This window comes from Leptodactylus fuscus, chromosome 3, assembly GCF_031893055.1.
Source record: "Leptodactylus fuscus isolate aLepFus1 chromosome 3, aLepFus1.hap2, whole genome shotgun sequence".
NCBI lineage: Eukaryota > Metazoa > Chordata > Amphibia > Anura > Leptodactylidae > Leptodactylus > Leptodactylus fuscus.
The window spans coordinates 107417902-107430518 of record NC_134267.1 but is presented as its reverse complement, the minus strand read 5'-3'; the positions used below and the strand labels follow the sequence as shown (position 1 = coordinate 107430518).

The following is a 12617-nucleotide window of genomic DNA, read 5'->3' as shown; positions in this document are numbered from 1 at the left end:
AATGTGTCTTTGGGCCACCCCCTTGAAATTAGAAACAGTAATTATAACTTGGTTAGAAGCAAATGAAATATTGAAGAATGTTATGATGAAAAATCTGGCCCTGACAGCTTGGTGCTTATTTTCATGTTGCTAAATAGTAGCTTTGAGGGTATGTAAATTAAAATCCTTTCCATATAGTTTTACTAGCCATGTTTAGCTTTCCTGTCAATATGTAATCAGTATGAAAAATCATTTTGGGGCCAGACAACCCCTTAAAGCTGGAAATAAAATTAAAAAAAAAGAAAAGAAAAAAAAGTAACCACAAAAAGTACAAGGAATACACACCTTGAAAAGTAAATGCAACCCTAATACCAATATATATTTATTAAAAGCTTGCAGCTATTTTTTACAGGATGTTCACAGCCATGTTCACCTTTCATGTAACTTTGGTACAAACATAAATTATTTAATATATAATAATTTAAAATGCATTGAAACATAAATTTGCACCTAAAAATCAAAGGTAAGGTCATGCAGCCATGGACATACAACTTTGCAGCAGACAGTGATTATAAACAATATTTGCATATTTATGCAAATGAGCAAATTTATATCTAAAAAGTCTACTCAAACAGACCCATTAAAGAGAACCTATCATGCTGACAGTGTGATGAATTCAGCACAGTGCCGTCTTTCCCGGTATGTGCCCTGGTGCTGGAGATATTGGTGCCGTTAATTTTGGATTTATACTACCATGACTGTTTAGCTGCTAGATCCATAATCCCAGACTTGTTTTAAAGTTGAAAGTCTTATCTTTAAAATAAGATTAACTGACTAATTGTATCCTGAAAACAAGCAAGAATAGGATCAGTAGCTGCTATTCAGCCTGAGATCTAACTATTAGTAGCAAGGTACTGTATCTCATATGTCCTTGGCTACTGAAGTGTTCATGGTACTACACAAATGTGAGATACATCCTTGTCAGGGGAAAGGAAAGAAGACAAAAGTTAAAAAGGGATGTTATATCTCAGTAAATAGAATAATAGTCAAGGTCTGGGCATCCATGAGACTAACACACCTCAAGTGAACCTTTCAGAAATGGTCGGATATACATGCTTTGGCTATGTTACGCAAGTGTCAAAACAAATACATATATTTCTGAAGGTGATATTATTATAATGAATAAAGGAGAGACTTGTATTGTTACATAGTATCCATCAAGAGACCTTTTAAAGGGATTATATCATTAAATTGCAATTTTTTCTCACTAACACATAGGAATAGCGTTAAGAAAGGCTATTCTTCTCCTACCTTTAGATGTCTTCTCCACACCGCCGTTCAGTAAAAATCCTGGTTTTGCCTTGGTATGCAAATGAGTTCTCTCGCAGCACTGGGGGCGTCCCCAATGCTGCGAGACAAATCTCCAGTGCCGCCTCCATCTTTGTCTGGAACGTCCTCTCTCCGTGTCTTCTTCCAGCGCTGGCTTCAAACTTCTACCCATGCGCAGTCGGCTCTGCCGTCAGGTCTCTGGCACAGCCGACTGCACTTGTCCGTGGCCATTTTTTTGTGGCTGCTTACTCTTGCTTGTAGAGTGGGAAGGAGATTAACAAATGATTATGTTGGAGCAGATTCTAAATGGGGTAGATCGGATGCTTTCTAGAGTTTAAACTCAAAGGCCCAATGTAAGTCTTTCAGAAAGCTCCTGTACTGGAATCGCATGTCTTTTCTCTATAGCTGGGCCTTATCAACAAATGGTAAGCACCTCAACAGTGAGATCTGTGGCATAATTTGAGAAACACTGCTCTAAAAAAATCCTTGTGAAGGGGAAATTTGATATCTAGCAAATAACCAAGAGGTGAGCTTCAACATTGGATCCAATATTACATGGATATATAAACAAGCAATGAGAGGAAGGCTTCCATGTTATATTGAATAACTGTGCCTCTGAATAGACATAATTCACCTAGCACTTTTATTTATTTTTATTTTTTTTTAAGTAGATTGTGAGCCCCACATAGAGCTCACAATGTACATTCTTTCCCCTAACAGTATGTCTTTGGAATATGGGATGGAAATCCATGCAAACATGGGGAGAACATACAAACTCCATGCAGATGGTTTTTTGCCCTTGGCGGGATTTGAACACCAGGACTCCAGCGCTGCAAGGCTGCAGTGCTAACCACTGAGCCACTGTGTGGCCCCCACCTAGCACTTTTATGAGACATATATGCACCAGTTTACTAATATTGTGAGGTGAGCTGCAATTTGGTATTTTGCAGAGGCAGGGCGCATAACTAGTAAAGCCCCATCCCCACATGGTAAAAGGCCCATGAAAGGTGATCAAACATAAAAACCTTCCTTGACTCCAGTGCCAGTCTTCGGGCCTCTTCAATTACGTCATAGACCGCTAAGGCCCTGTAATTGGGCCTCATCAACCATGTGGGTCACGCCAGGGTCATTATGTACCATTATGTCAGCATGACCCATGTGACCACTTAGGCCCAATTACAGGCCTCAGTGGTCTGTGACATCACTGAAGGGGCCTGAACATCAGTGTGTAGCCTAGGGGAGGTGAATAACACTGTATTTTATGTTTTCTCATTTCCTCTGGGCCTGCGATCATTATATTCTGGGGTCTGAAGAAACCACAGTTTGCCCAAGAAATACTCTTGCTTGCTTTCCAATCCCCACTCCTGCTTACGCCCACCTCTGCTTCCCTTTCAGCCTTTCAAGGGGCCCCATGTATCCCTTACCACATCACCGCCAGCAACCTCCGGATGCTGTTCAGTATCAGCAAAATGATTTGGGATACACAGGACTCCCTGGAGGGCTGAAAGAGAAGTGGAGGTGACCGTGAGCAGGAGTGGAGATCGGTACGTAAAAAAGGGCCAGGTAACGTGTTATTTTTTTTAACAAAAAACAGTGGCCCTCTGGGCTCCCTAAGATTGCGGTCCCTAGCACATTCTGTGGCGGTAGTTCCACCATTGTGCAGAGGACAAGAAGCATGCTGATATACAAAGGGAAAAGAATACCAAACAAAGTTGAGGCAAAAGCATTATAAGGAGTATAGACAGGAAAAGGGAAAGATAAATGTACAGGTAGAGCTTAGTATGAATAAATCAAGAAAGGTATGGCAATTTTAATGTTGTTACAAGCCTCATTTTCTAGGACTACAAATTATTTAACGTTATTTTTAATCAGGGAGGAGAGAGAGTCCAGTTTTGTGCACTGTACACAGGTATGTGATGGTGAAATTTGTACATGGGCTAGATTAAATATATAAGATTAATATAAACAGACAGGAAAGCTAATTTTTGTAGGTTGACTTAGAGAGAACCTTTCATCACCTCCAAAAAGTCCATTTCTTGGCACCATTTAATAGCTGCTGTTTCACCAATTCTGGCACAGTTGGAATTTTCTATCAATGTACATTGTGAAAAGGTCACATTAGAAACCATTCACATGTAATGTTCATGTGAATGGTTCAGTGCCCTTAATGTTCAGTGCCATACTATAATGTTACACTGGGTGTATTGGTCATGCTCAGAGCCATAATACTTAAAAGTGGTATCCTGTTATATCACATTAGGGTTCTGGACCTGGTACTATTTGCTAGAGTCAGAAAATGCTCAGACTTCGGCAAAGTAGCCTCCCATATGCTTTCTTCAATAGTGATCACAGTATCTGGATGGTTAGAGAGGGGAGTGCCTCTGCTTTCACCCCCTGCGCCCTACAACAATGTGATTATGGTGTTCCGGGGGTTAGCATGGTAGCCAGACACTTTTACGAGCTTGCTGATCTAGCTTGAGTAGGTAAATCCACACAGCGGGACTAGGAGAATTCCCATATATTGTATTCTAGCTGGTACCCGCGACTTCGTCTGCGGTGATTGTAGCAGTGGGTATATACAGGCGTGGGTAAGGTTTTCGTACTGTGTATAAGGTATGGAATATGAAATGTAACTTTGTATCTTGTTTTTGCTGTAATTCAGAGAATACGTGAGACTCTTGTGTTGAAGTAAATTTGTATTTGAGCTGCTATACGGTGTTGTGAGAAACTTTACATAGTGACTTTGGGACAGAAGTATTTGAAGTTAACCCTTTCCCGTCGATGGCATTTTTTGATTTTCGTTTTTGACTCCCCTCCTTCTAAACCCCATAACTTTTTTTATTTCTCCGCTCCCAGAGTCATATGAGGTCTTAATTTTTCCTGGGACAAATTTTTCTTCATGATGCCACCATTATTTATTCTATATAATGTACTGGGAAGCAGGGAAAAAATTCTGAATGGGGTGGATTTGACGAAAAAATGCATTTCTGCGACTTTCTTACGGGCTTTGGTTTTACAGCGTTCACTGTGCAACCAAAATGACATGTCCCCTGTATTCTGTGTTTCGTTACAATGCTGGGGATACCAAATTTATATGGTTTTATTTACATTTTGACCCCTTAAAAAAATCCAAAACTGTGTTAAAAAATATTTTTTTGAAAAGATGTCATATTCCGACAGCCGTAACTTTTTTATACGTCCGTGTACGGGGATGTATAGGGCGTTGTTTTTTTTTTGTGGGGTCGGGTGTACTTTTTAGTTCTACCATTTTCGGGAAATTTTATTGCTTTGATCACTTTTTATTCAAATTTTTATCAGAATCAAAACAGTGAAAAAACGGCGGTTTGGCACTTTTGACCATTTTTCCCGCTACGGCGTTTACCAAACAGGAAAAATATTTGTATAGCTTTGTAGAGCGAGCGCTTTCGGACGCGGGGATACCTAACATGTATGTGTTTTAGAGTATTTAACTACTTTTATATGTGTTCTAGGGAAAGGGGGGGTGATTTGAATTTTTAATCCTTTTTATTTGTCTTTATATTTTTTTTACTTTTTTTAAACTTTTTTTTTGCATTTATTAGACTTCCTAGGGGTATTGACATGGGTGGGCGGTGTCGCGGATTGTCAGAGCGGTGGGGGTCGGCAAACATGGCTGCTCTGGAGGGTTAAAGAGAGCCTCCTGGAGTATCGTTAAGGTGAGGGGCAAAGTGGTAAAGTATATGTATATGTGATTGTGTGGGGTTAGGGGCTAGGCTGTAGAGGGCAATATGAATTTTGGGGCTTACTATGGTCCAAAGTGTGTGAGATTGCAGAGATGGTGGTGTGAGTTTGGGTTTTGTGGGGGTCCTGGCACAAACGTATGTGCGCTATTGTGACGGAAAGTAGCCTATTGCACAATCGGGTGTATTAACTATGTTTGTGGAAACTTTCAGCCAAATCGGTCGAGCGGGTTTTGCGTGATTGACTAACAAACATCCAAACACACAAACCCACAAACATCCAAACTCACAAACTTTCACATTTATAATATTAATAGGATACCACGGAAATGGGATCACCTAGAAAAACACTACCCAAACACTAAACACTACCCCTAACAGCCAGTATCCGCTACAGCCCCTTTAAGATAAAATTATTATGAAGGCTTAGTATTGTAAAAGTTTCCTCATCCACAACTCTACTGTTTGGTAGATTACTTTTGTACATCTGATTCAACATGCATATGAAAATCAGGACAAAACTAAATCATATTTTTTCTTTGTGTTAAGCAAAGTTTGAACATGATTATGTAATTTCCTTTCACCAATGTATGAAATTATACGTTTAGTCACTTAGCTCTGTTATTAGGCTACCTGATATTACGGTAAAAGGAAGGCTTCCTGCCATTACAACAGAAATTACATTTTTAGAAAAAGTAGTGGCATTAATACTAAATATGAATATTAAAGACACTTGCATTATTTGAGTCAAATAGACTTGGACTATGATGTCAGAGTTGTCATGAATTACTGGATTAGATTTTCTTGTTGTTATATATTAGAAAAGTAAACCATTGCTCGGAAGTTATTACTATGCTAAAGTATATTTTAAAATATGCTGCATTTCAATACATAAAGCTCTTCCTGGCTGGTGGTTTATGTTTTAGTCTGTAGTTTTAAATAATCCAGCAACTATATAATGTTTTTTGTTTTCTTTTAATCCTTTCCTGCTGCCTTTCATTTTTCCGTTTACAGATCCATATGGGTACTTAATTTTTGTGGAACAAATTGTACTTCGTAATGATACCATTTAATAATTTGTACAATGTACTGAGAAACTAGGGAACAATTCACAATGGGGTGAATTAGAGAAAAACTGTGTTTCTGCGACATTCACTTTTTTATGGGTCAGTACGATTCCAGGAATACCAAATTTATATATATCCTCCTACCAATATCCTCCTACTTCCTACTAATCCTATCCCCTACTAATATTATAAATGTGAAAGTTTGGATGTTTGTTCCTCAATCACACAAAAACGACTGAACGGATTTGAATGAAATTTGGCACATTGATAGGGAGCCTTCACACGGAGTTACGCTCCGCTCATTCTAAACGTAAAACTCATTCAGAATGAGCGCGTAAAAACCAGATCGCATTGATTTCTATGGGTGTCAGCATACGCGCACTCCCCATTGAAATCAATGGGAGGCTTTTTTAACTATTGCTTTCAAAGTGATACGCGCGTATCACATTGAAAGCAATGAAGAAGAACAAGTTCAGCAGCAGGACAGCTTAAGAGCTGCCAAAACGCCGGAGCAGGCAAACCATCAACGGCAGCAATTTGCTGAATATAGGTGGATCATCCACTCCAACAACCCGCAGACGAATTCGCAGGCAGAGGCTAGTATATATATATATGTATGCATGTATGTAGTGGTAAAGTGGTGGACGTGGTGTATATCTCACCTGGTTTCCTCATTCAGGTGAGATAAAAGGGTGCTATTTTAGCAGAACATAGTCTACTAAGGCTCTTTTGCCTAAATTACATGGCCTGGAGTTTTTGGACTGGAGGACAAGTTGGTAGTGGGAGTCTTCCAGTCCACACCCCTAGTCCACTACAGGTTTATTCCCTAGTCCCAGGTGCTCACAGGTTAGGCTTCCTCATGGTCATTACTGGGGAAGGAAGTCTGGTAAAAGGAGGGCTGGCAGTGTTACAGCCAGTGGGTGAGAGAAAGCACTCCTGGGACAACTTTGTTCCATTTCGCTGCTACATTGAATGACGTGTGTCTTGACTTGCTCTAGGTTATAGGTTAGTGAGGTATGCCAAGTGTATAGCTAGAGATGGACAGGCTTAGGTTTTTTCTTTTGTTTGTTTTTGTTTGCTCAGTGTGCTTGTGAATAAAACACCCCTGGATGTATAAACCCACTGCTTCTCATTGCTGTTCCCCAACCGTGTGTGCTGGACCCCCTTACAATATATATATAAGTGTGTGTGTGTGTATGTATATATACACTCACCGGCCACTTTATTAGGTACACCAAGCTAGTAACGGGTTGGACCCCCTTTTGCCTTCAGAACTGCCTCAATTCTTTGTGGCATAGATTCAACAAGGTGCTGGAAGCATTCCTCAGAGATTTTGGTCCATATTGACATGATGGCATCACACAGTTGCCGCAGATTTGTCGGCTGCACATCCATGATGCGAATCTCCCGTTCCACCACATCCCAAAGATGCTCTATTGGATTGAGATCTGGTGACTGTGGAGGCCATTGGAGTACAGTGAACTCATTGTCATGTTCAAGAAACCAGTCTGAGATGATTCCAGCTTTATGACATGGCGCATTATCCTGCTGAAAGTAGCCATCAGATGTTGGGTACATTGTGGTCATAAAGGGATGGACATGGTCAGCAGCAATACTCAGGTAGGCTTTGGCGTTGCAACGATGCTTAATTGGTACCAAGGGGCCCAAAGAGTGCCATGAAAATATTCCCCACACCATGACACCACCACCACCAGCCTGAACCGTTGATACAAGGCAGGATGGATCCATGCTTTCATGTTGTTGACGCCAAATTCTGACCCTACCATCCGAATGTCGCAGCAGAAATCGAGACTCATCAGACCAGGCAACGTTTTTCCAATCTTCAATTGTCCAATTTCGATGAGCTTGTGCAAATTGTAGCCTCAGTTTCCTGTTCTTAGCTGAAAGGAGTGGCACCCGGTGTGGTCTTCTGCTGCTGTAGCCCATCTGCCTCAAAGTTCGACGTACTGTGCGTTCAGAGATGTTCTTCTGGCTACCTTGGTTGTAACGGGTGGCTATTTGAGTCACTGTTGCCTTTCTATCAGCTCAAACCAGTCTGGCCATTCTCCTCTGACCTCTGGCATCAACAACGCATTTCCGCCCACAGAACTGCCGCTCACTGGATGTTTTTTCTTTTTCGGACCATTCTCTGTAAACCCTAGAGATGGTTGTGCGTGAAAATCCCAGTAGATCAGCAGTTTCTGAAATACTCAGACCAGCCCTTCTGGCACCAACAACCATGCCACGTTCAAAGGCACTCAAATCACCTTTCTTCCCCATACTGATGCTCGGTTTGAACTGCAGGAGATTGTCTTGACCATGTCTACATGCCTAAATGCACTGAGTTGCCGCCATGTGATTGGCTGATTAGAAATTAAGTGTTAACGAGCAGTTGGACAGGTGTACCTAATAAAGTGGCCGGTGAGTGTATATATATATATATATATATATATATATATATATATATATATATATATTACTTTTTAACCCCTTAAAACATTTTTTTAAAGGTTTGCAAAAAAATAACAAAAATTCTGATACCCTTTTATACTTCCGTGTATGGGGATATGTAAGTTTAGATGTACTTTATACTATTTTAGGGAATGTCTGTCACTCAAATTATGTTTTATTTAATTTTTTATAGGAGGTGAAAAAATGGCGTATCTTGTAGGTCGGCTTCTATACTTTCCAAAGATGTCTGTCTTATTGCATTGCATCTCCATTTTTATTAAAATTAATAAAATTATCATTTTATTCTTATGCGAATCAGCTGTAAAGGGCTTTAGGGGTGTGTTCTCTCTTATGCACAAGAAAAAACACAGTCCACAGCTCACCATAAATCTTGAGGAGAATCAGCTAGACCAAGAGTGCACGAAAAAATACACCCCTGGCTGGGGTGGAACAATGCAAGAACCCAGTAGAAAAATATTCCTTCAGCACAAGAGGTCTATAGTAAAACTTGACTTTTATTGGAAAAATATAAAAAATAGGTACCAGACATAGGAAAAAAAAAATGTAGAAAAACTTACATGGTCAATTCCAAGTATGCATGTATGGTTGAAGAGTAAGAGGCCATGAGTAAGGGACGGATGTCCCGAAATGCGTAGGCTTGTCTGTCTTCAACCATACATGCATACTTGGAATTGACCATGTAAGTTTTTCTACATCTTTTTTCCTATGTCTGGTACCTATTTTTTATATTTTTCCAATAAAAGTCAAGTTTTACTATAGACCTCTTGTGCTGAAGGAATATTTTTCTACTGGGTTCTCGTGTTCTCTCTTACTAGAGCTTCACTCTGTGCTCTAGATATCTGGCTCTAGCTGCTGCCCAGCTCTGCCCCCCATTGCTTGAATGACAATTTCTACTTTGTCTGTAGTTAGGGGCAGTTATCTAGAGCATAGAGTAAAGTCCCAGCAGGAGAAGAAATGTCCCTAAGGTTGGCGCCTCACGTAGAATAAATCCTGCGATTTTGCCACAATGATTTACAGTACCTGGTAAGTGGATAGGATTCTGGCTAATCCTATCCACACATTGCAGAAAAATCTGTTTTGCGTTTTTGTAAATCGCAGCATGCAAGTTATGCATACAGAAGTGCTGGAATTTTCCATATAGGTATAATTGAAGCAGAAAGTCTGCAGAAGAAAATTCTGACTTTCTGTGAAAAGTGCTGCACGAAAAACCATGATGCTTTGGTCCTGACTTGAGCATTCTCTGCCATTGTTTAATGCGTAAATAAACTTTCAGGCAACTTTTGTACTTTCTGTCAGTATTTGTGTCATAAATAAATATTGTAACATACTTTATTAAAGGGGTTGTCCAGGCAAAAATAGACAATCCTTTCAACTTTTAAATCAGCCAAGGGCATTGCGGAAAAAAAAAAAAAGAAGCATACTCACCTGGGGAAGCGGGCTGGTGGGTAGCAGCCATTGTTTTTGGAGATCCATTGAGGAAGGGGTCGAGAGGGTGTAGTTGTGGCCATGGTATATAGACAACGGTCTCATCTGGAGGGGTGATGTTGCAACCTTTACCACCTTTGTGGGCCAATTTAACTCAAGTCCCATAGGTCTACAATTCACAAGTAAGTGCCATGCTAAGAGTCTCCCCTTTTTAGATGTCAGACTCACTAAGACAATTTTGGGTGAGTTAGAGACAGCACACTCCTGAGGTGGGAGTACAATCATCCTCTCAATCTCAGGAGGGGACTACCAAAAGGACAATTTCTCCGTTTAAGGAGGAATTGTTCCTCTAATACTGAGTTCATTTTACAAGCAAAAGATCTCAGGACTCGTTTTTTGGAAAGTAGTTACCCAGACTATATTTTGAGGCAGGCGTATAAGAACACACTTGTGAAGGTCCACAAGGATCTTTTGAAACCAATGGAACCTGTGAATGCATATTTGAATGTGTACGTTTGACCTACGATAAAGGATTTGTAGTGGCACGTAGGGTTCTGAGAGACACTGGAATATCTTGTTACTCGATCCCAAACATCAGGAGTATAGTTGGTCCTTCACCATTAATTACATATAGGAGGGGTAAATCCTTGAAGGATTAACTCAGTGTGGCCAAAGGTCCTATATTGGACAGGTTATGCATTGTAGTGATTTTACAAGGATGTTATTCTTATTGGGAAATGGTTTGGTTATTGCCATTTGAGCCAAATAAGCACCCTGTTAGTCCAGACTTTCGATTGTCATTGTTTCTTTTATGTATTGCTTATATACCGCTAACTGGAAGTGCCTCAGAGGGGGTGTGGCCAAAGATCCTATAAGAATCACTAATATCTGCTGTGCAGCATCTTTCACCACTGTTAGGGCTAGTTCACACGGGGACATGGAGGAGGATTTTGACAGTGGAATCCACGTCATAATCCTCCTCCATACAATGGAGCCCTATGTGAACAGCTAGCTTTTTTTTTTCCTGCAAGCTTTTTTTTCTGCTAGAAAGCGACATGACCTTTCTTCAGGCGTTTTACGCCTGAAGAAAGCAATAGAAGTGAATGGTAGCCAAAAACCGTGCGTTTTTTCTGCGCCTTTTTTTTTTTTTGCAAAAAAACGCACAGAAAAAAACGCTAGCTGTTTTTTCAGCCCATTCACTTTATGGGAGGGGAAAACAGCCTGGCTTTTTTGGGAAGCTGTTTTTATTAAAAAAAAAAAAAAAAAAAAGCTCCAAAAAAAGCTTGGCAAGGTAAAAAAAAAAAAAAAAAAGCTTCCTAATTAGGAAGCTTTTTTTTCCAGTGCTAAAATAAGCCACACGTTATTTACATGTGAACTAACCCTAGAGGGAAAGCTCCCCTATGTTCAAGTTTGGAGCATAGCTGGAAAGATTGAGTTCAACGTTTTTAATGTAAGTTGAATCTTCTTGTTTGTTATTGATGTTATGTATGTAGGAATATAGTGATGGTTTATCCATCATAAGGTGGATGTTACACTTTTGCTGTCCATTGCTTCACATGGTGTGGAACGAAGCAACACACAAAGATGTGTGATGTTTTACCCTTTTATAGGTCTCCTTTAAAGATCTCCTGATGAGTACCTGTCAGAGTTACGAAATATGTCGGAGGTGTATTTAGTGCTATTTAGGACAAGTAATGGTACTACCCTTGTCAGGGCGAGAGTCAATTTTCTCAGGGTTGTAGGTCAAATGTAGGAATAGTCCTCCACTACTCGTTGATGTTGAACTCTGACTCCTTTGATGATTTGGTGTGATCTACTCTCACTTTGGTTAGATGTAATCCATCTTTTGAACTGGTAAGATTGTTCTATTTTTTTCATTGGAGTCTCCTATAGGACTTCTTAATATTTTATCTTTGCATAAATATTAAACGTTAAGTTATACAACGAACATTGAAAAATATCACTGGCAAAAAGTGTATTTGGTTACCACTGTTGAAGATATTATGTATATAGCTCATTTGTTTAGCAGTCCATAGTAGTATCTCTTAACTGGTGAGGCTCTGGCATCACAACACATTGGTGAGGTCATAGTCAAAAGGAAATGTGTCAGCCCCTGGCCTATACTATAGATACGGTACTGTTGGTTTGTAGTATGTGCTAGATAAATTGTTGGTATAGTCTTTCAATCTTGTATTTCTTTTTCCCCACAGGTGCTGCATCTCTTCATTCTCACAGGATAACATATATGAAGTGACACCACCCAAGGTTGACAGAAAGTCACTGGATATATTTCATGCTCATATTCAAGCAGGCAGAGGTATCATGCAGCCACCGGGAAAAGATGACATGTTTACTTACCGAGAATACATAAGGAATCGTTACATGTAAATCATTATATGTACTTTATTTCATAACTAGAACATCTGATCAAAAGTGAATGTTTACGAAAAAAATAAATGTGTATTCATATGAATATAGAGACGTTATAGTTGGGTTCTTTTGTCTTTGCTTACATCTTCATATATGCGTCTAGCATACAGTAAACAGAACTTACACCATACTATACATTAGTGACAAGGATGCTTGGCATATTTCATTAAGTTCTTTTGCCGCTCTGTTACATTCC

The 12617-nt window shown here is 39.8% G+C and overlaps 1 protein-coding gene across 1 annotated transcript in view; it reads left to right on the top strand.

The window, feature by feature from the left end:
• Positions 1 to 12413, top strand: part of FIG4 (FIG4 phosphoinositide 5-phosphatase) — a 212580-nt gene extending 200167 nt beyond the window's left edge. Inside the window, exon 24 of the mRNA XM_075268134.1 lies at positions 12202 to 12413. Within this exon, the coding sequence (XP_075124235.1) occupies positions 12202 to 12379 (178 nt within the window). The 3' untranslated portion in view covers positions 12380 to 12413. The remainder of the gene's footprint in view (positions 1 to 12201) is intronic.
• Positions 12414 to 12617: the final 204 nt, after the last annotated feature.